This window comes from Mobula hypostoma, chromosome 21 (assembly GCF_963921235.1).
Source record: "Mobula hypostoma chromosome 21, sMobHyp1.1, whole genome shotgun sequence".
In the NCBI taxonomy this organism is placed as follows: Eukaryota; Metazoa; Chordata; class Chondrichthyes; order Myliobatiformes; family Myliobatidae; genus Mobula; species Mobula hypostoma.
Window position 1 is genome coordinate 58,561,686 of NC_086117.1, and position 26,020 is coordinate 58,587,705.

General features: G+C 43.3%; 1 protein-coding gene across 5 annotated transcripts in view; it reads left to right on the plus strand.

Annotated features, from left to right (window-relative positions):
* Positions 1–26,020, plus strand: part of golga3 (golgin A3) — a 99,684-nt gene that overhangs the window by 5,032 nt on the left and 68,632 nt on the right. For 3 of the 5 annotated variants that reach the window (XM_063074102.1, XM_063074103.1, XM_063074101.1), the window contains exons 2-3: positions 4,713–5,056; positions 18,783–19,172. In XM_063074102.1, the coding sequence (XP_062930172.1) occupies positions 4,921–5,056; positions 18,783–19,172 (526 nt within the window). In that variant the 5' untranslated portion in view covers positions 4,713–4,920. The remainder of the gene's footprint in view (positions 1–4,712; positions 5,057–18,782; positions 19,173–26,020) is intronic. The other 2 variants (XM_063074104.1, XM_063074105.1) reach the window with 2 other exon arrangements.

Sequence of the window (26,020 nt, forward strand, 5' to 3'; positions counted from 1 at the left end):
AGTTTAATTGGTCGTTGTAAATTGTCCCATGTTTAGGTTAGGGTTAAATTGGGGGATTGCTGGGCGGAGCAGCTCGAAGTGCCAAAAGGGCCTATTCTGTGTTGCATTGCAATAAATAAATGCAGGATAACTCCCTGTGCTAGGTCGCCAGCAGTGTTTGAATTGCTGCTGCTGATGTGCTAACCTATTTTTACCAGTGCTTTAGGCTAATGAATTTCAGTTAGCATTTGAAAGAAGTCTACAAAGTCTGTTATTTCATGTAAATTAAACCAGTTCTGTTTGGCAGCTAATTGTCTCTATTTCAACTCCTCTGTGAAGCCTTCATCTTTAGTTACAAATGCTTGTGCTCTTCTGGCTGGCCTCCTATCCAGTAACTGTTCCTGAACTTGGTGGTGTGAGTCCCGAGGCTCCTGTACCACCTTTCTGATGGCAGCAGCGAGAAGCGAGCATGGCTTGGGTGGTGTGTGTCCCTAATGGATGCTGCTTTCTGATAATAATTCACATAGATGTGCTCAGTGGTTGGAAGGGCTTTCCCTGTGATGGACTGGACCATATCCTTGAGTTGTAGGATTTTCCACCCAAGAGCATTGGTGTTTCCATACTAGTCAATATACTCTCCACTGCACATCTATAGCACAGTCCACAATTCACTGCACATATCCATATTAAATTATCTTTAAAAAATTTTGGTGATGAGTCTTGTCCCAAAGTGTTGACTGTTTATTCCTCTCCATAGTTCCTGCAGCATTTTTTTAAGTATGAAAAAAAAAAGAAAGAGAGAGAGAGATAAGATTGGATATAGGACCACTAGAAAATGAGGCCGGAGAAATGATAACAGGGGACAAGAAGATGGCTGATGAACTAAATGAGTATTTTGCATCAGACTTCACTAGTAGTGTGCCAAATGTTGAAGGGTGTGAGGGAAGAGAAGTGAGTGCAGTTACTATTACAAGGGAGAAGTTGCTCAATAAACTGAAAGACCTAAGACGACAGAAGTCACAGGACCAGAAAAACTGTCCCCTAGGGTTCTGAAAGAGGTAGTGGTAGAGTTTTTGTGGAGGCGTTAGTAATGATCTTTCAAAAATCATTGGACTCTGGCATGGCGCCAGAGGACTGGAAAATTAATGCCTCTCCACTCTAAGAAGGGAGGAAGGCAACAGAAAGGAAATTATAGACCAATTAGCCTGACCTCAGTCGTTGGGAAGATGTTGGAGACAATTGTTAAGGATGAGGTTATGGAGTACTTGGTGACACAGGACAAGATAGGACAAAGTCAGCATGGTTTCCTTGAGGGAAAGTCTTGCTAATGAACCTGTTGGAATTATTTGAGATTGTAATTAGGATAGATAGAAGGGATACGGTTGATGTATATTTGGAGTTTCAGAAAACCTTTGACAAGGTGCCACACATGAGGCTACTTACCAAGGTAAGAGCCCATGGTATTCCAGGAAAGCTACTAGCATGGTTAGAGCATTGGCTGATTGGTAGTAGACAGCAAGTGGGAATAAAAGGACCTCTTTCTGGTTGGCTGCCAGTGACTAGTGGTGATCCACAGGGGTCAGCATTGGGGTCACTTTTTATGCTGTATATCAATTACTTAGGATGTGGAATAGATGGCTTTGTTGCCAGGTTTGCAGATGATGCAAATATTGGTGGAGGGGCAGGTAGTGTTGAGGAAACAGGTAGGCTGCAGAAGGTCTTGGACAGATTAGGAGAATGGGCAAGGAAGTGGCAAATGAAATACAATGTTGGAAAATGCGTGGTCATGCACTTTTTCAAGATTCTAAGATTCACAAAACTTATACATCAGCTCTGCAGGGCAGAATGAGACAGCGTTCCTCAGGGGCAGTGCAATCATAACATAACAAATGCAACACTAAATAATAAACATAACAATAAATAGTAAAACACAACAGCCACATGTCAGTTAAATCAGTTATAAGTGTCCAAAGCAGAGTCAGGTAGAGCAGCTATTTAGCAGTCTGACTGCCTGTGGGAGGAAGCTGTTTAGTAGCCTTGTGGTTTTAGTTTTGATGCTCCTGTAATGTTTGCCTGATGGCAGAAGAACAAACAGTTCATGGAGAGGGTGTGAGGGGTCTTTAATGATGGAGTGTCTTCTGGAGGCATTGACTCTGAAAGAGGTCTTGGACAGAAGGTAGGGAGACCCTAATAACCTTCTCTGCTCCCCTAACCACCCTCTGCAAGGCTTTTTTGTCGACAGCACTGCAGCTGGAGTACGAGGTTGTGATGCAAAAGGTCAGCACACTCTCAACCACGCCTCTGTAGAATGTAGTTACGATGTTAGTGGGGAGTGATGCTTGTTTAAGCTTCCTCAGAAAGTACAATCTCTGCTGGGCCCGTTTCACAATCCCAGTGGTGTTCCTGGACTAGGTGAGATTGTCCGAGATCTGCACCCCAAGGAACTTGATGTTTTCCACTCTCTCCACTGTGGAGCCACTGATGCTGAGGGGTGTGTGCTCAGGCTGAGACCGTCTGAAATCGACGATCATCTCCTTGGTTTTGGTGACATTAAGCATCAAGTTGTTATCCCTGCACCAGCTCTATAGGTGTTTGACCTCCTCCCTGTACATAGTTTCACCATTTTTGCTGATGAGCCCCACCACTGTGGTATCATCTGCAAATTTAATGATCAGGTTCTCCTTGAATCTGTAGCAGAAGTAAATGTGCAGACTGTTTTGTAAACGGTGAGAAACTCCAAAAATCTGAGATGCAAAGGGACCTGTGAGTCCTTGTGTAGAACACCCAAAAGGTTAACTTGCAGGTAGAGGAAGGCAAATTCAACGTTAGCATTCATTTCAAGAGGTCTCGAATACAAGAGCAGGGATGTGATGCGAAGCTTTATAAGGCACTGGTGAGGCCTCACCTTGAATATTGTAAAGTTTTGGGCTCCTCTAAGAAAAGATGTGCTGGCATTGGAGAGGATCCAGAGGAGATTCACAAGGATGATTCTGGGAATGAAAGGGTTATCATACGAGGAACGTTTGATGGCTCTGGGCCTGGGCTCACCAGAATTCAGAAGGATGAGGGGGTCTCTCATTGAAACCTTTTGAATGTTGAAAGGCCTAGGTAAGAGCAGATGTGGAAAGGATGTTTCCTATGTTAGGGGAGTCTAGAACAAGAGGGCACAGCCTCAGCATAGAGGGGTATCCATTTAAAATAGATGCGGAGACATCTCTTGAGCCAGAGGGTGGTGAATTTGTGGAATTTGTTACCACAGGCAGCTGTGGAGGCCAGGTTGTTGGGTGTATTTCAGGCAGAGATTGATAGGTTCTTGATTGGACAGGGCATCAGAGATTACAGGGAGAAGGCCAGGGAGTGTGGCTGAGGAGGGGATAAAAAGGATCAGCCATGAGTGAATGGCGGAGTAGTTTGGATCGGCCAAATGGCCTAATTCTGTACTTGTGTCTTATGGTTTTATTTTATGTGTGTGTTGATCTGCATTTTCAGCATCAACTGAATCTCTTGCATTTTATCTTTTAAAATGATCATTTGCAGTTTCTCAGTTCATTTTACTATGTAAAGCATTAATGTAAAAAGAACATAGTTTGACTTTGCCGGCATGCAAAGTACTTATTCAAATGCATCGTTGAACAATGTCAGATTTCTGTTTGTTAACTATTACATAAACGAAACCACGTATTATAGCAAAATGAAAAACCCAACAGTTAAATAATTTTTGCTCCACAATTTATAAGTTGTTGGTGCCTGTACCACTTTTGATGTTTCAAAATAATTTAAATATTGAAGTGTACACAGTATTCTGCAAAAGTCTTGGGCACATTATATAGCTAGGGTATCTAAGACTTTTGCACAGTACTGTATTTGTCAATGTGGAGGGGAGAACAAGTTTGTAAATCTGGCAGAAGTAAAGGATGTTGGGAATGGCAAGGGTGGAGCGCTATGGGAGGTGTGTGGGACAGGTGGCAGAGGAGGAGTGCCAGGGGTTTGGCACAGGTACAGACACACCCAGCCCTGAGACACCAGGCAAGGTCATTTGATTTATTGATCATTACAGAATGTCTCTCTGGTGCTTCCTGCTCCCTCCCCTCTCCCTTCCCCTTTTCCCAACCATGATTCCCCTCTCCCTGCCCCCTTCCCACTCTCAGTCCACAATAGAGACCCAGATCAGAATCGGGTTTATCATCGCTCACATATGTCATGAATTTTTTTTGGGGCACCAGCACAGTGTAATACATGAAATTACTACAGTCCTGTGCAAAAGTCTTAGGCACCCTAGCTGTATATATGTGCCCAAGTCTTTTGCACGATACTGCAGGTTTAGCTTGTTTTGTGTCAGTAAGTTATAATTTCCTACAGTTTAATTTACCAATGTATTAAATGTGATTCCAAGCTTGACAGAGTTTAGTTGTTATACTGAATCTCCGCAGAATCCTAAGGAATTGGAGGCGATGCCGTGCGTTCTTCGCAATTGCACTTGTGTGCTGGGACAGATCCTGGACCCAGCATTTGTTATTATTGTCACAATGTCGGCATTTAGACACTGCTTAGAATTAGCTAGGTTTGAATGCATTTGATTACCTTCCACCACTCATCGGTAATGCATACTCCTGCCTGGTGACAGCAAGTTGACCACAATCAGGCCAATATCCTTGCTCTCGCTTCTTTTCTGACTGTTACGACATAAATCCTGATGCCACTCAAACCGGAATTAATGCGTTGTCTTTCCACAGTGCCTGTAATTTCTTGGTCTCGGGTTGTGACGGACAGGCCCGCTCTTTGACGTGTTGGGAGTTTGCCAAGTGCCGCGACTTTGGGCTGGCGTCATGCTGCTGCGTTTCAGATGTCACACAACCTCCGGAGTGACTCACCGAGCTGAAGGCATTTGAATGGCAAGAAGCAACCCCGTGACGTGTCATTGTGTGTTGCGGTGAATGTAAGATGATGGAAGCTACGTCTAACACACAGGATGTCTTGCTGGTTAACTCATCGTATGCCACGGCCGCTGAGAGCAAAGAGGATATTGCTGATGATGCAGCTGACTCTGGGCGGTCCATCATGGGAGTTGATATAAATGGTGAGTAACGTGCAGTGGCCTAAAACTCCTTTAAATTATCTCTCAAAGTGTATTGGGGTGGTACGGTGGCTTACAGTACAGGAGACCCATGTTCAATTCCCACCGCTTCCTGCAAGGAGTTTGTACGTTCTCCCCGTGACTGCACAGGGATCTTCTGGGTGCTCCAGTTTCCTCCCACAGTCCACAGACATACCGGTTGGTAGGTGAATTGGTCATTGTAAATTGTCCCGTGATTAGACTAGGACTAAACTGGGGGGTTGCTGGGTTGCATGGCTCAAAGGGCCAACCCCGTGCTGTATCTCAGTGAATAAATATTACATTTCCCAGCTTGATAGTATTTTATTTCCACTTTCTTTAAAATGGCCTGTGCTGGGGTTGGAAGACTTGAGTGGGAGGGAGGAAAGGGGCCTGTTTGCTGCTGGTTGTGCTCTGCTGAGCGTGGTGGGCATGCTGCGTTGTCCTGGGATGTGTGGGTGTGGCAGTGCTTGTGAGCTAGTCCCAGTACACCCTGAGGTTCAGAATCAGAATTCTCCATCCAGTCCACCTTCCTGTCAGAATCAGAATCAGGTTTAATATCACCGGCATGTGTTGTGAAATTTGTTAACTTTGTGTCTACGGTACAATGCAATACATAATAGTAAAAAAGAAAATACTGAGTTAAAGTAAGTATAAATATATTCAATAATTTAAATAAGTAGTGCAAAAATATATGAAATATAAAAACTGGTGAGGTAGTGTTCATGGGTTCAGCGTTCATTAAGAAATCGGATGGCAGAGGGGAAGAGGCTGTTTCTGAATTGCTGAGTGTGTGCCTTCAGGCTTCTGTACCTCCTTCCTGATGGTAACAATGAGAAGGGGTCATATTGTTAATGATGGACACTGCCTTTCTGAGGCACCGCTCCTTGAAGATGTCCTGGATACTACAGACTCTGGAGCTCATGATGGAGCTAAGTTTACAAGCTTAGTAAACTGAGAAGGTTTAATGGCACAGCTTACTTTGAACAGCAAAACAGGCCCCTTTCCTCCTTTGCACTCGTACACTTGTTGTGTTGGTTGTTAACACAAACAACACATTTCACTGTATGTTTTGATGTACATGTGATAAATCTAATGAGGTGAGTCAGAGCTCCTGTTGCATCACTATGTAACAATGGGTTGAAAGTGCTGCTTGCTTTCGAAATGGTTCTATATGTTTCAAAGTTCTTGTCTAGAATTCACTGCTTTCTCCGTGCTTTGCTCTTTACGTTACAGTATAGTATTTGACTGATGGTTAGACAATAGGTGCAGGAGTAGGCCATTCGGCCCTTCGAGCCAGCACTGCCATTCACTGTGATCATAGCTGATCATCCACTATCAGTATCCAGTTCCTGCCTTGTCCCCATAATCTTTGATTCCGCTATCTTTAAGAACTCTATCCATCTCTTTCTTGAAAGCATCCAGAGACTTGGCCTCCACAGCCTTCTGGGGCAGAGCATTCCATATATCCACCACTCTCTGGGTGAAAAAGTTTTTCCTCAACTCCGTTCTAAATGGCCTACCCCTAATTCTTAAACTGTGACCTCTAGTTCTGGACTCACCCATCAGCGGGAACATGCTTCCTGCCTGCAGTGTGTGCAATCCCTTAATAATCTTATATGTTTCAATAAGATCCCCTCTCAGCCTTCTAAATTCCAGAGTATACAAGCCCAGTCGCTCCAATCTTTCGACATATGACAGTCCCGCCATCCCGAGAATTAACCTTGTGAACCTACGCTGCACTCCCTCAATAGCAAGAATGTCCTTCCTCAAATTTGGAGACCAGAATTGCACACAGTACCCCAGGTGTGGTCTCACCAGGGCCCTGTACAGCTGCAGAAGGACCTCTTTGCTCTTATACTCAATTCCCCTTGTTATGAAGGCCAGCATGCCATTAGCTTTCTTCACAGCCTGCTGTACTTGCATGCTTGCTTTCAGTGACTGATGCACAAGAACACCTAGATCTCGTTGTGCTTCCCCTTTTCCTAACTTGACTCCATTTAGATAATAATCTACCTTCCCGTTCTTACCACCAAAGTGGATAACCTCACATTTATCCACATTAAACTGCATCTGCCATGCGTCTGCCCACTCATCCAGCCTGTCCAAGTCACACTGCATTCTCATAACATTCTCCTCACATTTTACACTGCCTCCCAGCTTTGTGTCATCGGCAAATTTGCTAATGTTACTTTTAATTCCCTCATCTAAATCATTAATATATATTGTAAACAGCTGCGGTCCCAGCACTGAACCCTGCGGTACCCCACTGGTCACCACCTGCCATTCCGAAAGGGACCCGTTAATCGCTACTCTTTGTTTTCTGTCAGCCAGCCAATTTTCAATCCATGTCAGTACTTGGCCCCCAATACCATGTGCTCTAATTTTGCCCACTAATCTCCTATGTGGGATTTTATCAAAGGCTTTCTGAAAGTCTAGGTACACTACATCCACTGGCTCTCCCTTGTCCATTTTCATAGTTACATCCTCAAAAAATTCCAGATTAGTCAAGCATGATTTCCCCTTCGTAAATCCATGCTGACTCGGACCAATCCTGTTACTGCTATCCAGATGTGTTGTAATTTCATCTTTTATAATTGACTCCGGCATCTTTCCCACCACCGACGTCAGGCTAACCGGTCTATAATTCCCTGTTTTCTCTCTTCCTCCCTTCTTGAAGAGAGGGACAACGTTAGCCACCCTCCAAATCCACAGGAACTGATCCTGATCCGGTTCTAAATGGAGAATATCTATTTCCAACTCTTTAAAATATAGATTCAAAAACCTCCCACATTTGAAAAGACTTAATATTTTGTGACAGTCCTAAATGTGACAGATGCTAATGAGAAGCAGAATCTAACACTGTGATTACATGAAATTAACTTTGGGGAATTAGTCAACAGCCCACAGGGGTGTAGATGTCATTTCCGGTTTGCACACCAGTGATGTTATAGAGCCATAGAAAAGTACAGCAGAGAATCAGGTTATTTGGCCCATCTAGCCTATGCCCTACCATTTAAGCTACCTAATCCCATAGAGGAGGATGTAAAGAATATCATGGACGAAATGAATATCTTTAACGAGGATATCATGAACAGTGCAAGCACAAGAAGAGAAATAATGTATGAGATCATGAAAAGGCAATGTAACTTCATTGGAGATGTGATTAGGAAAGAGGAGTTAGAATGCATGGTAATTATGGGAAAGATTGAAGGGAAGAAAGCAAAAGGAAGGCAAAGACGAATGATGATGGAGACAGCAGCCAGAGAACTAGAAATGAATACCAGTGAATTGATCCACTTGACCCAAAACTGCCATGGCAGTCAAAGCTCAATCTGGGCGTGGCACCTGATGATGATGATGGATCCCATTGACCCGCACTGGGACCATAGCTCTCCATACCCTTACCATCCATGTACCTATCCAAACTTGTCTTAAACATTGGAATCGAGCTTGCGTGCACCAGTTTTGGGAAGAAGTTTCCCCTTGTGTCCCCCTTAAACTTTTCACCCTTAAACTATGACCTCTGGTTGCAGTCCCACCCAACCTCAGTGGAAATATCCTGTCTGCATTTACCCTATCTATACCCCTCATTATTTTTTATACCTCTATCAAATCCCCTCTCCAACTCCTACGCTCCAAGGTATAAAGTCCTAACCTATTTAACCTTTCCTTATAACTTAGGTCCTCCAGACCCTGCAATATCCTTGCAAATTTTATTTATACTCTTCCAACCTTATTTGTATCTTTCCTGTAGGCAGATGACAAAAAATGCGCAAAATTCTCCAAATTAGACCTCACCAAAGCCTTGTACAACTTCAACATAGCATCCCATCTTCTGTGCTCAGTACTTTGATTTATGAAGGCCAATGTGCCGCAAGCTCTGTTTACAACCCTCTCTACCTGTGACGCCACTTTCAACGAATTAAGGACCTATATTCCCAGATCCCCTTATTCTACCGCTTACACTGTAAGACCTACCCTGGTTGGTCCTACTGAAGTGCAACACCTCGCACTTTTCTGCATTAAATTCCATCTGCCATTTTTCAGCCCATTTTTCCAGCTGTTGCAGATCCATGATAGCCTGCTTGTTTGAGAGCTAAATGTTGAAGGGGATATTCACTGTTGTTTTCTTTCCTAGTCCTTAAATATCTTAGACTAGCATGTTGTTCCCTTTTTCTCCTCTCCTTTGCCCTCTTCAACTACATCCAGTGCGACGTTATCCACAGAGATGCAGCCAGCTCTGCTTTTGCACCCCCAGCCTGCACTTCCACTGGCTCTGTTGGACTTTGGTTAATCTGCTTGAGTTAAGTGAATTATTTCAGTTGCCAGCTTGATGTTGTTATTGTAACACATTACAACACTGGTGATTGGGGTTCAATTCCCGCTGCTGTCTGTAAGGAGTTTGTATATTTTCCTGTGACTCTGTGTTTCCTTCCCCATTCCAAAAATATACGGTTTGGTAAGTTGTAGGCGTGCTATGTTGGCACCAGAAGCTTAGTGACACTTGCGGGCTTCCCCAAACTCATCCCAAGCCTGTGTTGGTCGCTGATGGCAATGAGTCATTTCACTGTATGTTTGGATGTACGTTGGTGTGACGTGAACAAAATCACCGGAGAGACACTGAAGCTGCTGGATAGAGAAGTGGTTTATTCAATAAAACTGAGCAATAGGCATCATATTGAGATTTTCTTGTAAGAAGAGGACTGCTTGACCCAATACTACATGACATTTTATATGCTAAAGATCAAAAGTAACAGCAGGCCAATTATATAGTACAATGTATCTACAATGCTTCCTTTGAATTGCATACAGTTTTCAAACTCTTGCTTCTTCACACCCACACTCCAGACATCCAAAATGAATGTTATTCAGCGTTGTCTGGTTTGTAGTCAACACCAGTCTGTAGCTCCAGGTATAATGTTGTTCCGTGCTGCATTTTACATTCGATCTACAATCCAAGTTTTGGTCTCCAAATTTGAGGAAGGACATTCTAACTATTGAGGGAGTGCAGCGTAGATTCACGAGGTTAATTCCCGGGATGGCGGGACTGTCATATGTTGAAAGATTGGAGCGACTGGGCTTGTACATACTGGAATTTAGAAGGATGAGAGGGGATCTGATTGAAACATATAAGATTATTAAGGGATTGGACATGCTAGAGGCAGGAAACATGTTCCCGATGTTGGGGGAGTCCAGAACCAGAGGCCACAGTTTAAGAATAAGGGGTAGACCATTTAGAACGGAGTTGAGGAAAAACTTTTTCACACAGAGGGTTGTGGTTCTGTGGAATGCTCTGCCTCAGAAGGCAGTGGAGGCCAATTCTCAGGATTCTTTCAAGGAAGAGTTAGAGCTCTTAAAGATAGCGGAGTGAAGGGATATGAGGAGAAGGCAGGAAAAGGGTACTGATTGTGGATGATCAGCCATGATCACAGTGAATGGCGGTGCTGGCTCGAAGGGCTGAATAGCCTACTCCTGCACCTATTGTCTATTGTCTGAAGATTGGTTGCTTGTGAAATTAATATTTGTGATCTACCCTAACTCCAGAATATACCCAAACATACATGTGACAAATAAAGCTAATCTATTTTAAATTCTAATTTCTAGCTGCCTAAAAGAAGCTCCAAGCCTGGCCACTGATTCAATTTGTATTTCTAGCCAAACTGTTTATATAGTAACTTCCAGTTGTACAAGATACCAAATTTCAGACTCCATATCAGTTTTTATCAAAGGCCATCCATTTCCACTTCATTGTTGGCTTCTCTGTTCCAGTACTTGACGACTTGACTCCAGCTTGTTCTAAGCTCAGCTGAACGTGCTCTGTTGTAGTTCCTCATTGTTCCCATCGTTTCTGATCATCGTTCCCTTTTTCCAGCTGTATTAAACTTAGCAGCTCTGTATTTAGCATCCTCCTTGATTCACTCTGCTATATTTCCATAGTCTCCTTTCTGCCTCTTTCTCCATTTCCAGTTGGTTCAACCACCTGAGCTTACTCTTTGGAATTTTCTGTTTGAAACGTCATCCCACCTTATAAACATGAAATTGTGCAGATGCTGGAAATCCAGAGTAAGACACATGTGTGCACACACACACCTAGACAAAATGCTAGAGGAACTCAGCAAGACAGGGAGCATCCATGAAAATGAATGAACAGATGACATTTCAGGCTGAGACCCTTCAGGACTGAAAAGGAAGAGGGGAATATACCAGAATAAGGTGGCGGGAGGATAGAAAGTGCTGGGTGAAGCCATGTGGGGGGGAAAGGTAAAGGACTGGAGAAGGAGGAGTCAGATCGGAGAGGAGAGTGGACCATAGGAGAAAGGAAAGGAGAGGCACAGAGGAAGGGGCAGTTCCACTCTCTCAACATTAGAAATCTGGGTCCAGTGGTATGAGTAGATGTCACAATTGGGGTCTTCCCTGGTTCCCTGGATGACCATGACTACTTCTGTGTTTCGTCATGCCCTTCTTTCTCCAAGTGGTGTTGCAGAACGGCCTTCCTGGCTGTCGGATCTCACTGTAGATCTCAACCACCCAGTCCGCCGGATCTGAATTCACATGCTAGGACAGGCATATCCCTATCTCACCGGGGTACGAGGCCCACCGACTACCGTCACTTGGTTTAACAGCCTGTTGAAGTGGTGTACAGAGCTGAATTCACGTGCTAGGACAGGCATGTCCCTATCTCACTGGGGTACGAGGCCCACCGACTACCGTCACTTGGTTTAACAGCCTGTTGAAGTGGTGTGCTGGGGTGTGGCTGCTGCCACATGCAAACAGCTACTCAGACCCATAGGTGAGAGCTGAGTGTCCGGTGGGGACCAAAGGTAACATTTAAGATGATTGTCAATATCTTCAAATTCATTGTAGTTCCTTACTTGTTGAAGTAGTGAAATCGTTTCATTATCCACTCCTGGCCATTTCTGATATTTCCACACACAGCTAATGCTATTTAAAAACTGTTCACTCTAAGCACAGCGTAGTGTCTAATGGCCATGCAAACGCACCCTTCCAATGCCAATATAGCATACCACAGCTCACTAACCTTAACCGTACTTCTGTGGAATGTGGAAGGAAGCGAAAGCACCCAGAGAAAACCCATGAGGTCTTGGGGAGAAGGTATGAACTCCTTGCAGGCAGCAGTGGGAATTGAACCCCGTTTGGTGGAAGCTGGTGCTGCAAAGCGATGTGTTAACCTTGACACTACCGTGCTGCCTTCTGACTTTTAGTTACTGATTAGTTTTCAGTATAATCACTGCACTGTATAATCCTGAAGAACTTCATGGAAGCAAACAGAACTTAATATTGGTTTAAATTGTACCAACTATAAGACCATAAGATGAAGGAGCAGAATTAGGTCATTTGTTCCTTTGAGTCTGCTCCACCATTTCATCATGGCTGATCCATTTCCCTGTCAACTCCAGTCTCCTGCCTTCTCCCCGTATCCCTTCACATCCTCCCTGACTAATCAAGAATCTATCAACCTCTGCCTTAAATATACCCAATGACTTGGCCTCCATAACCGCCTGTGGCAACAAATTCCACAGGTTCACCACTCTCTGGTAAAGAAATTCCTCCTCATCCCTATTTTAAGTGGGCATCACTCTAATCTGAAGCTGTGTCCTTTGGCCCTGGACTCCCCCACCATAGAACACATCCTGTCCACATCCACTCCGTCAGGGCCTTTCAACATTCAATAGATTTCACTGAGGTCACCTCTCATTTTTCTAATATCCAGTGAGTACAGGCTCACAGCCATTCATTCCCATATGACAAGCCTTTCAATCCTGGAATCATTTTTATGAACCTACTTTGAACCCTCTCCAATGTCAATGCATCCTTTTTTTAGATAAGGTTTTCAAAACTGCTCACAATACTCCATGTGAGGCCTTGCCAGTGCTTTATAAAGCCACAACATTACATCCTTGCTTTAAATCTAGTCCTCTTGAATTGGATGCTACCAGTGCATTTGCCTTCCTCATTACCGACTCAACCTGCTATTTTGGTTGATAGTTACAGTGGGTGCATACATTTCAGTTGATGATGTCTATATTTTTCTTTAGCCATTTTAGAATGATTGTAGTGGAGGTGGTGCAGTTGCACTGGCTGCTATTTTTTAAAAAAATGCTGCTTCAAAAAAGGCATGTCATTTGAAGGTCCGCATTTCTGACAGATGTCAGATAATGGTGTTGTGGTTCGTGTAGAAGGTTGTCATAGGTTGCAGCGGGACACTGATAGGATGCAGTGCCGGGCTGAAAAGCGGCAGATGGAGTTCAACCTGGTGAAGTGATACATTTTGGAAGGTAGATCTTGATAGAAGAATACAGGGTTAATGGCAGGATTATTAGCTGTGGGGAGGGACAGAGGTATCCTGAGATCCACTTCCATAGATCCCTCAAAGTTCATAGGCTGTTTAAGAAGGCGTATGGTGAGTTGGGCAATTGAGTTCGAGAGCCTTGAATAATGTTACAGTTCTATAAAACTCTGGTTCAGCCACGCTTGGAGAATTGTGTTCAGTTCTAGTCCCCTCAGGAAGGATATGGAAGCTTGGGAGAGGGCGATGGTAGATGTGGATATATTCGAGACATTTAAGAGATTCTTGGACAAATGGATAATAGAAAAATTTTGTGGGGAGGGAAGAGTTAAATTGATCTTCAGGTTGGTTAAAAGGTTGGCAGAACATTGTAGGTATAATTATCGTTCTGTTATGTCAACTTGATATTTTTCCATTTTGAAGAGGTCACAGCTGGCCTTCAGGCAATGCAAAGATGTTACGTTCTGCCTCATCCAAACTGCTTAAAGGCCTGGTGCTTGGTTTTCTGGCAGACTTACTCATTCAGTAAGTTATAATAGGTTTCCTTCCTCTAGACCAGGGGTTCCCAATACCATTATCTGAGGAGTCCATGGACCCCGGGTTGGGAACCCCTGTTCTAGACCATTGGATCTCTCAGATCTCCTTCATGGGACCATTGCAGGAAGTTTATTGACAGCAGGATGTGTGCATGATGTATCACGGAGCAAATGACAACATTGATGGTGAGAGTCACGTGGTGATGCCCAGAGACAATGGTGTAACAGCAATGGCAGCTGCTGAAGACCTGAGATCCAACTCTTTCCATCTATCTGGACCTTACTCCTACTCTTCTATCTTTTATTCAGTTTAATGATCTCTTGTGTGGCATCTTATAGATGACTATTTGAAAATCCAATGCACCATATCAACTGATTTTTGTCTATCTAGTCCACTGATTATAACCTCAAAACAAAACTGTTAGCAAGTACAATTTCCCTTCTTAAATCATGTTGTTTTAACAATACTGTTGTGGCTTTCTGTGTTCTTATTGCTCCTTTACTGCCATTGTTTCCTACTATTTATTTCAGACTATTATGTCAGTAATTGCTTGTTTCTGTCTTCCTCTGTTCTTAAACATTGCCACGTTCCAATCTGTGGGAATCATAGAAGAAAATGCAAATTATGACATAATCAGACCTGCAAATTAAAGATTCAAAGTACATCTATTATCGAAGTATGTATACAGAATGTAACTGAATTCGTCCTCCCACATGCAGCCACGAAACAAAGAAACACCATGGAGTGCGTTGAAGAAAGCATCAAGCACCCAACGCACGGGGGAAAAAAAGAACAAATTGCACAAATGGCAAGAAGTGAATGTATCTATTCAAATTGCAGGCAATGCAGTGTTAAAAATGCTGTCTCTTTGTGTTCACCTCTCACTCTATACTCTTAGCACTGGTGAAATAATTTCCACTACTGGAAGAATCTTAAACGAGTATATATTGTTTAAAGATGGGATGGCAGCCATTTTAAAACTTAGCTTAGGATGGTGAACACTTTAAAAAAAATTTTTAGCAACAAAGGAATGTGCTTTCAAAGGTGGCGGTGAATCTCTGGAATTCTCTATCCCTATCCTGGTTCATTGCAGTTACTTACAGAAAGATAGTTTTGTAAGATTAGGAATTGAAGGCTATGGAGAACTGGCTGAGAACAGAACTTGGGGCTGTGGCAGACCATCCATGATCGCAAACCTATTCTCACTCCTGTTTTTCTGATGGTGTGTTCTTAAAGTGGCGGATCTCAGAACCATGCTGTGCTACAGCTACTTTGCAACCTGCCCTCACACTGAGTACACAATACTCAGTCAGTTTACCATGGCTGTGGACTTTCAGAGCTCTGTGGAGGGGAGCAGGCTTTAATCTAATATCTGCTGAATTTTTGTTTTGGTGTTTCAGTCATCTGGATGGGTTGGACCAGTTCTTAATTGTGTCTTAACTATGAATACAGCTAAGTATAAATTATGCCCTCATAGAGTACTGTGCAAACATCTTAGGCACATATATATATCTAGGGAGCCTGAGACTCTTGCACAGTACTGCGGATGGAAATAGAAACAAATTTCTGACATATGCAAGTGACGATAAACCTGATTCTGATATGGGTCTCTATTGTGGACTGAGAGCGGGAAGGGGACAGGGAGAGAGGAGTCATGGTTGGGAAAAGGGGAGGGGAGAGAGCAGGAAGCACCAGAGACGTACTGTAATGATCAATAAACCAATTGATTGGAATCAAATTACCTGACTGTATCTGCTCCACCTTCCCCCCCGCCACCCAGTCCTTCTCTGCCACCTGTCCCACACCCCTCCCGCAGCGTTCCACCATTGTCATTCTTAACGTCCTTTGCTCTTGCCAGATGTACAAACTTGCTGTCCATTCCACGTTGACAAATATGGTATCTGCACCATGTATATTGCAAGGGTGCCTCAGTCTTTTGTATAGTACTGTACCTTTCTGATGTGAATCAGAGTAGACTAGAGCACAGTGTTTTGGGTGACCAGTCTATTTGCATTCCATTGTAGTAGATGATTTTGTATGAAATATTAATGTGGAAGCTTTGTCTTCTCCCTCAGGAGGGTGTGGATGAACCTATGATACTATTTTAACTTGATGCGGGGCAATTTCCTTGTTGATCTGCTTCAATTATTTCTCTAATCATAATTTATTATTGGGGTGGCCCAGTAGCGCAGTGGCCAATGTGATACTTTACAGTACCAGTGACCCGGGTTCAGTTCCTGCTGCTACTTGTAAGGAGTTTGTACACTGATGCTGCCTGACCTACTGAGTTCCTCCAGCATTTTGTGTGTTGCTCTGGATTTCCAGCATCTGCAGAATTTCTTGTGTTTATGATAAACTGCATTGATTTTGTTTTCCTTCTGGTGATTTTTATCCTTTGATACACAGTAATTTGATGGATGGAAAAGCTGGTTGGAGGGTTAGGTTTTTGTCCACTGAATGGAGGAGAGTAGGGTAATGTTACTGGGCTGTTGACCAGTGCACACAAGTTTATTATTTATTTTAGTTATTTAGAGAAACAGCATGGAACAGGACCTTACGGCCCAACGAGCCACTCCGTAGGAGGAAACTAGAGCACACAGAAGAAACCCACATGCACCCGAGAAGGACGTACAAACTACTTACAGTGGACACCAGAATTGAACCCCGATCAATAATAATGTCATACTAAACGCTGTACTGCCATGGTGCCCCCATGGCCTGCCATTGTTGAGAGTAAACAAATTTGGAAATCCTACATCAATACGAGGTATTGCACTCCGGTAGGGCAAATGCCAGCTGACAGTACATTGTTAAGGGCAAGACCCTTTAACAGTGTTGCTAATCAGAGAGACCTTGGGGTCTAAGTTCATAGCTTCTTGAAAGTGGCTACACAGGTCGATAAGGTGGTTAAGGCAGCTTATGGAATGCTTGCTTTTATTGGTCAAGGCATTAACCTCAAAAGTCAAGAAGTTATTTTGCAACTTTATAAAACTCTGGTTAGGCCACATCTGGAGTACTACATACAGTTCTGGTCGCCCCACTACAGGAAGGATGTTGAGGGTTTGGAGAGGGTGCAGAAGAGGTTCACCAGGATGCTGCCTGGTTTAGAGAGCATGGGCTATCATGAAGAGGGTGAACAAACTTGGGTTGTTTTCCTTGGAGTGTCGGAGACTGAGGGGAGATCTGGAGAGGCTTGGATAGAGTAGACAGGGAGTATCTGTTTCCCAGGGTAGAAATGTCTAATACCAGAGGTGAGAGGAGGTAGATTCAAGGGGGATGTGAAGGGTAAGTTTTTCACTCAGCGTGGTGGATGCCTGGAATGTGCCTGGTATGGTGGTAGTGGCAAATGCATTAGAGTTTAGACGGGTACATGGATGTAAGGAAGATAGAGAGATATGGTCATTGTGTGGGCAGGAGGGATGAGTTTTTGAGTTTTTTTTTAAATTTATTTTTTAGCTGGTTCGACACAACATTGTGAGAAGAGGGGCCTGTTCCTGTGCTGTACTGTTCTATGTTCTAAGACAAAAAACTACACTAAAATGTGGAGTTGTTTGGGGGAGAAAGGATGTGGTATTGGAACCTCATATACCCTGTGTTTGTGAATATTCATTCTGGAACTTGTGCCTACATTGAATGGTGGATTCACACATGCAGTTTTCCTTCATGCTGACGTCAGCTACCTCATTGTGGGAAATTCACTGTTCATGCAGTGGATGATAGGGGAATGGAGGGGGTGGGTTAGAGGTGGTTAGGTTAAAATTTAGAAGGGGGTATTTTGGGTTACTGTCATTAATTCTTTGGGGTTTTTCTTCTGAGAATAGAACTTCAGGCCATATATTGTATACATTTTCTGATATTAAATGGAACTATTGACATTGGGTGTGGTCACAAGCTCAGCCAACCAGTGAACATGTTACTTTTAAATTCCTTAAGAATTGTTTCAGAGCATAATTCTGACACTTTATAAGGCTGGCAGTGTTTCTCAAAGGGGGATGGCAACATTTATCATACCAATTCGTAATTAGTTAAGAATGTATGACTCTGGGCTAATGTAGTGGCATGAATGCTGAAAATAATGTAGTTGCAGCCTTTGGCAGCAGTGGTTTTTATGATGAAGTTCTGAGTAGTGCTGGCACTGAAAGCCAATATTAAGTTACGGACTTGTTCGTCTGTGTTGCAAGCTAAGAGGAAAGTGAAAAATCAGAACTGCTATAAAATAGATGTTTCAACGTGGCTTGCTTTTTATTCCGGAACACTTTCCTTCCTCTGTGTGTGTGTGTGTGTGTATGGCACAAGAACCTTTCAAGGCAAAACAAAATTTATTCAAATTCTACATTTTTTAAAGCTGTATTATTCATAAATGACAATTGGAATTTTTTAAAAATCCTTATCTTCAAAACAACAGAACTAAATGTGGCTTAGTGAGTGTAGAGCGAAACAAAAATTAGGTTTCGCTTCCTTCAGATAGCATTTCCACTTTTTCTTGACAGTTTCCTTCATATTGCTAAAGTGACTTAATGTAACAAAAGGGCCAATGGCCCAAAATCTAAGAAAATAAAACCAGAGAAACACACAGACTGTTGGAAGAACTCAGCAGGTCAGGCAGCATCTATGGAAATGAATAAATAGTCGATGTTTCGGGCCAAGACACTTCGTCAGCACTTTATCAAGTCCCTGGTAAAGGGTAAAGCATTCACTTCCATTGATGCTGCCTGACCTGCTGAGTTCCTCCAGCATTTGGTGTTGGTGCTTTGGATTTCCAGCATCTGTAGAATTTCTGGTGTCTAACACAAGAGTAGATCTGTTTTTTTAAGTTATAGAATAGGGTGGTTCTAGTTGCTAACTGTCCTTCATTTTTCATAGGTGCCTGTGTGAACAGTACTGGTAATGTGCCAAACAGTGAACCAGCAGTGGACAACAGCAATGTCACAGGCAAACACGAGGGCAAGATTCACCAGCATCATGCTTCCAGTGTTAAAAGTGCTGTTGGTGAAGGAGATGGCTGTCTGATTGGATCCAAGTCCGTTTCCAGGCCCACTGGGCCTTCCGGCATTCCCCAGTTTGTCTCTGACTCACCGGAAAGCCTGTCACCAAAGTGCAGATCAGATGAGAGGAACGATCCTTCCCCAGGTGTGGATGGTTTCCATGGCAACTTAAGGAAGTCTCAGGGAACTAAATCTGAGATGTTTGTTCAAAAAAGTGAAGCTTTGCAGTCGCTCATTCTAAGTCTTCCTATGCAAGAAACCGATTTGCGTAAGCATTAATTTACCGAGGTGGCCCTTCCACCCGCCTTTTCTTTATTGACCTTTCCTCTCTGCCAAGATAGCTTGCTTTCTCAGCTTAATTGAACAAGTCGGCAATTTTTGCGTGCTGTCTCCTTCTTTCTATGCATGTGCTTTCTTAGAGAATATCAAGGATCAAGATTTCTAGTACGTAAGTGTAAAGGAGATTGAAATAATTATTATTCTGGATCTGATGCAGCACAAAAAATCCACATTAAGATAAAGAACGCGATAATTAAAAAAAACACAAATATACAGTAAATGCATAAAATAGCTTGTATACATTGATTGTACTATGTACGGAGTGATGTAAGGTACAGGAGTGTCTGTACTTGAGATGACTGATAGGAAATGATAAAATAGTTGTGGGGTGGGTTAGTGTGTGGAGGTGTTGATCAGCCTTACTGCTTGGAGAAAGTAACTGTTTTGGAGTCTGGTGGTCCTGGTGTGGATTCTACCTCACTTAAGGAGAGGGATAGCCCATGAGCAGTGTGGGTGGGATCCTTCATGCTCTTGTTTTCCTTTTCCTGGCACCTTTCCCTGATGCTGGGTAGGCTGACACCGGTGATACATAGGGTAGTTAAAACAGCTCATTGTAGATCCTTCCTGCCTGCCGCAGTGCAAATTTCCATACAATGTCGTGATGCAGCATATCAGGATGTTCTATACTGCACATCTGTGGCAGGAGTGATGCGTCTCCCTCCCTTGTTAGTGAGAGAGAGAGTGCCTGTGGCATGTCAAACTGCTGGGTGAGCAGTGGATTTTAATGGTCTGTTTGGGGGCTTTGCTATTTCTTGCATGGTGGGAGGTGGGGGGTGGTTGATGCTTTTGCTGTGGCAGATGGGAGGAGGATTGATGCTTTGCTGCTTGTGTATGGGGGGGGGGGCTTCGGGGTTGTAATGTTTTCCTGTCATTCATTCTTTGGGAATTGTTCTTCTATTTTGTGGATATCTTTGAAGAGTAAGAATTTCAGGTTGTATACATTCCCTGTTGTAGCCCCCCCTGGCCACCCTCAGGGTCGCTCGGCTCGCTGTCGTCTAGAGAAACAGCCTCGGCCCCGCCAAACTGGGTAATTAGTTTGTGTGGATGCTGTGTGAGGTACCCTACCCCACCCAAATAACAGACAATACACCAGATACGATTAAATGATTTACAGTTTATAGATATTACTGGAACTATATAATTAAAAGAGAATGAAATATAAAAGGAAAATAAAAGGCGCCACACTTATCAAAGTTCAATCTCTTCGTGCACAAAAAAAACCCGTTGGAGCTCAAGGACCACCTTCTTCACCCTGCGACCCCCCCCCCCCCCCTCGGACCACCTCGACCGGCCGCCTGGGACCAACAACGGTGGTCGACCAGACGCTCCACACGAATCCGTCTCCGTCTCCTTGCCGAACGTCCCGCTCGGGTTCCGACCCCGTTAGCGGACTCACAGCACCTCGTCCATCCTCTGTCTCGCTCTCCCGCCTTCTGCCCCCAAAAACCCCCTCGCAAACAGTATCTTCAAATACACCAAAACCATAACAACTATCCCAATTGGTTAATAACGGATTTCTTATCACCCTCTAAACCACAACAAGCTGCTACCGCAAACTTTCTCGGCGCTTAAGACAACAAAGCCGCATTCCCCAGATTAACATAACAAAGACGCCATTTTAATTAGCCTCTGCAGTAACATAAAAATCGAAACCCCCTTACACTGTATTAAGTGGAACAATTGAATAATTGAAAGTCATCTTCAGGTGTATTACAAGAAAAAGTTGGGACATTTAAAGCTTTTATTCCAAATGTTAGCAGGCAGAACAACAAAAGATGTTAACCAATGTCAGCATATATCTGACAGTGACCAGGATGGGTGTGAATCTTCTGGAAGCTGTTGCATAGTGAAGTAGTTTACATTGTAAAATGAGATTATCAATTTTAGCAGCTAAGTAATCTCATATTCAGCACAATTAACTTCTCAGTGGCTAGTTTACATTCAGTACTTGGCAAACTTGTGACCTTGCTTCCACCTAGAAACATCTTTAGTATCCACCTGCCCCCCCCCCCCCCCGGCATTCCACCTCGAGAACTGCTTTGCTGCAGGAGGAATTTGGAGTTGGTATGCTGCAGAGTACAGACTGATGGACTGAGCTTCTGGACATCTTATACTTAAATGAGTGCTGAAGAAGGGTCTCAGCCCGAAACATCGGCTGTTATTCATTTCCATGGATGCTCCCTGACCTGCCAAATCCCTCCAGCATTTTGTGTGTCTTGCTCTGGCTTTCCAGCATCTGACCACTTTCTCGTTTTTGTATTTATGTCTGTTGTCTCACAGAGAACAAATTTAGATTGATGAAGTAAGGAGGTGGAGTTTTGTGTCATTATGAAGAGGGCAGAGATTTAAAATAAGTTGGGGTTTGTGTTTTGGTGCATTATAGCTACAATACATACAACTTTCAATTTCAGGTTTGTAGTCATGCGCACGTGCGCACACACATATACATATGTGCATGTCGTCGTCGTGACTATCCCTCGAGGTCAAGGATGATGGTCTTCATTCTGTTGATCTACTTATTGGCTCTCAAGTGGCTTATGAGTCCAATGTGCACATCCACACACACACACACAAAATGCTGGAGGAACTCAGTAGGGCAGGCATTATCTATGAAGTCATTGCTTTGAGCTGAGACCTCAAAGCAGCCATCTGTATAAGACATTGCTGAGGCCTAATTTGGAGTATTGTGTGCAGTTTTGGTCACCTACCAACAGGAAAGATGTAAACAAGGCTGAAAGAGTACAGAGAAGATTTACAAGGATGTTGCCAGGTTTGGAGGACCTGAGTTATAAGGAAAGATTGAATAGGTTAGGACTTTATTCTTTATAGTGTAGAAGATTGGGAGGGGATTTGATAGAGCTATACTAAATTATGAGGGGTATAGATAGGGTAAATGCAAGCAGGCTTTTTCCACTGGGGTTGAGTGGGACTACAACCAGAGGTCATGGGTTAAGGGTGAAAGGTGAAATGTTTAAGGGAAAGATGAGCGCAGGGTGGTGAGAGTGTGGAATGAGCTACCAGTTCAAGTGGTGCATGCGAGCTCAATTTCAAAGTTGAAGAGAGAAGTTGGGATAGGTACATGGATAGTAGGGATATGGAGGGCTCTAGTCCTGGCGCAGGTTGATGAGAGTAGGCAGTTTAAATGATTTGGCACAGACTAGATAGGCCGTAGACCCTGTTTCTGTGCTGTGCTTTTCTCTGACTCATCAGGGCCTGCTGATGCAGAGTTTCTGCAGCATTTTGTGAGAGTTGCCTAAGATTTACAACATCTGCAGAATCTCTTGTATCTCTTACAATGCAAATTTTTTACATGCTTCGGGTTTTTTTTTTAACTCTATCATGACCTGCATTAAACTAATTAAGAACTTGAACTTTCTATACTTTTTTTTCCGGCAAATGCGAGCTGATATGCGATTTGGGCATTATTGTTCTGTATCTTGTGACTGTTCTGTTTTATTTTAGTAATAGAGTGATAAAAACAAGGATGTAATGCTGAAGCTTGATAAGGCAATGGTCAGACAACACTTGGAGTATTGTGAGCTGTTTTGGTAACCCTTATCTGAGAAAGGATGTGCTGACATTGGAGAGGGTCCAGAGGAGGTTCACATGAATAGCGCTTGAGTATGAGTAGCGTTTGATGTGGCTCTGAGCCTGTACTTACTGAGGGGGTGATTTAATTGAAACCTATTGAATATTGAAAGTCCTAGATAGATAGGACGTGGAAAGAATAATTCCTATAGTTGGGAGAGTCTAGGACCAGAGGATGCAGCCTCAAAATAGAAAAATGCCCCTATAGAAAAGAGATGAGGAATTTCTTTCAGCCAGATGGTGATGAATCTGTGGAATTCATTGTCACAGGCGGCTGTGGAGGCTAAGTCTTTGAGTATATTTAAAGTGGATGTTGATAGGTTCTTGATTAGTCAGGGCATCAAAGGTTATGGAGAGATGGCAGGAGTATGGGGTTGAGGCGTGATGAAATGGGGCAGATTCGATGGGCGGAACGGCCCAATTCTGCTTCCATGTCTAATGGTCTAATGAAGTGAAGTGTGCAATTAAAATTTGACATGTAACTTAAATATGTGGAGAATAAATTTGGATATTGGCTGTAGTTTTGTTATTTCTACCTACAATTTAAAAAAAACTAGTCTTTTGCAGTTTGTGGAGCTCTTCATGGAACCCTCGCTGGCATGTAAACTTTCATTATAGAGCCCAGAAAGCAAGTTGGTTTCCAAGACCACCGCCTCTTCCCTGCAGGGATAACCGCCTTTGCCTTTTCAGGTTACAGGCTGGAACTGGGAACTGTGGACCGGCTTGCCTGCCATTCAGGGTCATGTGAGGGAAGTAGAATTAGCAAAGCATTTAAAAAGAAACATAAATATAGTGTTTTTAATTTTTTTCTAATAAAGGTCACTAGACTGTTAATGTTGTTGCACTGTTCTTTTGCACAGTGCTCTAAAATTGTGTAAGAGTGCTTGTAATATTGGTATTAATGAAAATATTGTGCATATGGATTGATGATATAGCTGTGGAATTACTAAATCCATTGCAGTACAGTTAAAGATTAGATTTAGTTTCTTTGTTCAGGTCCAGGATTGCAAAATGTGCTTTGCATTTTCAAAGGATTCGAAGTACATTTACTATCAAAGTATTTATGCAGTATACATCCCTGAGATTCGTCTTCCCACAGACAGCCACGAAACAAAGAACACCATGGAACCTGTTCAGAGAAAGACATCAACCCCACCCCTGTGCATAAAAATTGCACAAATGGAAACAAGAGCATCAATGCCCCTCCGCCCCCATTGTGGAAGGAAAAAAAAACAAATCGCTGTAAGAACAAGAACATCAACTCCCTTTTCACACAAAAAGAAAAACAAATCATACAAAGTCCAACAAGAAAGAACTAGTGAAAACACAGAAAATTTTTTTAAAGTCCATATTCAATTCAGTGCAGTGTTCCTTATTCGCAGGCCGCCCCAATTCAGTCACCCAAAAGAGCACCAGGAAAACGAGTGACCAGGCACCTCAGTCCAATCCACAAACCACAGACCCAAAACTCTGATGCCATTCTCTGACAGCATCAAGGGAGAGAGGGACCATCACGTGCAGACACCTTCCTCTGGCATTAACAAGCAAGAGGCTGGTTGACAGTGCTGAACAGTTGCTCACCTTCTGCACTTGCCTTGATGCTTAAATCGGCACGATCAGTGTGAAATGGAGACAATGATGTCTGTAAGCATCTTGGCCTTGAGTCTGCTCATCTCCCGGAATCTTGTCGGAGACAGCAAGGCGGCAGGTCACTCAATTGGCTTGTAAACACACCATTAAGCCATAGATCACAGGCTCCAACAGTACCAGAACCACGTTTAAAAGAAAAAGAAGAGAAAAAGAACAGTTTTGTGGACCATTTGGAAAGTGTTGTCTGTGGTAGCATTGTTCGCTGGTGCCGGGAGGAGTGCATTTTGTTATGCTAAACTGAGTCATCAGTGCATGTGTCAAGAACTGAGACGAAAAATTAAAATGTATGTTTCTCCCCTCCCCCATGTAAACTTCATAAGGGTAAATTTTTATTCTGCATCCTGGATCTTTTTGGTAGCAATTTAAAGATTAGCTTTATTTGCCACATGTACATTGAAACATACAATGATGATTGTTGACACAAACAACACACGTCACTGTCTGACTAGGTGCCAAAATAGCCTGCTCATAACTTATTAATCTTGTATGTTTTTGGAATGTGGGAGGAGACTGAGAGTGTACAAACTCCTTGCAGACCGTGGCAGGAATTGAACTTGAATGGCTGGTGCTGTAAAGTGTCACACTAGCTGCTGTGCTACCGTGCTTCCCCGATTCTTTCAGGACAAGTTTCTGTTCCTGGAATAGCTGTAATGCTGAGGTCGTCTGTATTATATATGTCAGTGAAGAAGGCACTCTCAAGGGAAAATGAATCTTTTTTTTTACTGCCATGCTTGCCTGAAGCCAATTAGTTGTCAACTTCAGTCTAGCCAAGGTGAGATATTTGTCCGTATCACAATAAGGCACTCTAATCGCTGCTTGACCATGTTGGAAAGTGGCTACAGCAGGGGCTTGACGGTGGCTAAGGAAGGACAGTGTAATTGATACCCATAGGAGGGGAGATTAAAACTCTGCCTGAGTGGTGCATAACAACAACTTCTCTCTCAATATCAGCAAGACCAACGAGCTGCGTGGCTAGGCATGGCTCAAATACCATCTATAAATTTGCTGACAATACAACCATTGTTGGTATAATCTCAGATGGTGACGAGAGGGCACACAGGAGTGAGATATGCCAACTAGTGGAATGGTGCCGCAGCAACAGCCTGGCACTCAACGTCAGTAAGACAAAAGAGCTGATTGTGGACTTCAGGAAGGGTAAGACGAAGGAACACATACCAATCCTCATAGAGGGATCAGAAGTGGAGAGAGTGTGCATTTTCAAATTCCTGGGTGTCAAGATCTCTGAGGATCTAACCTGGTCCCAACATATCGATGTAGTTGTAAAGAAAGCAAGGCAGTGGCTATACTTTATTAGGAGTTTGAAGAGATTTAGCATGTCAACAAAAACACTCAAAAACTAAAATAGATGTACCGTGGAGAGCATTCTGACAGGCATCATCACTGTCTGGTATGGGGGGTGGGGGGCTACTTCACAGGACTGAAAGAAGCTGCAGAAGGTTGTAAATCTAGTCAGCTCCATCTTGGGTACTAGCCTACAAAGTACCCAGGACATCTTCAGGGAGCGGTGTCTCAGAAAGG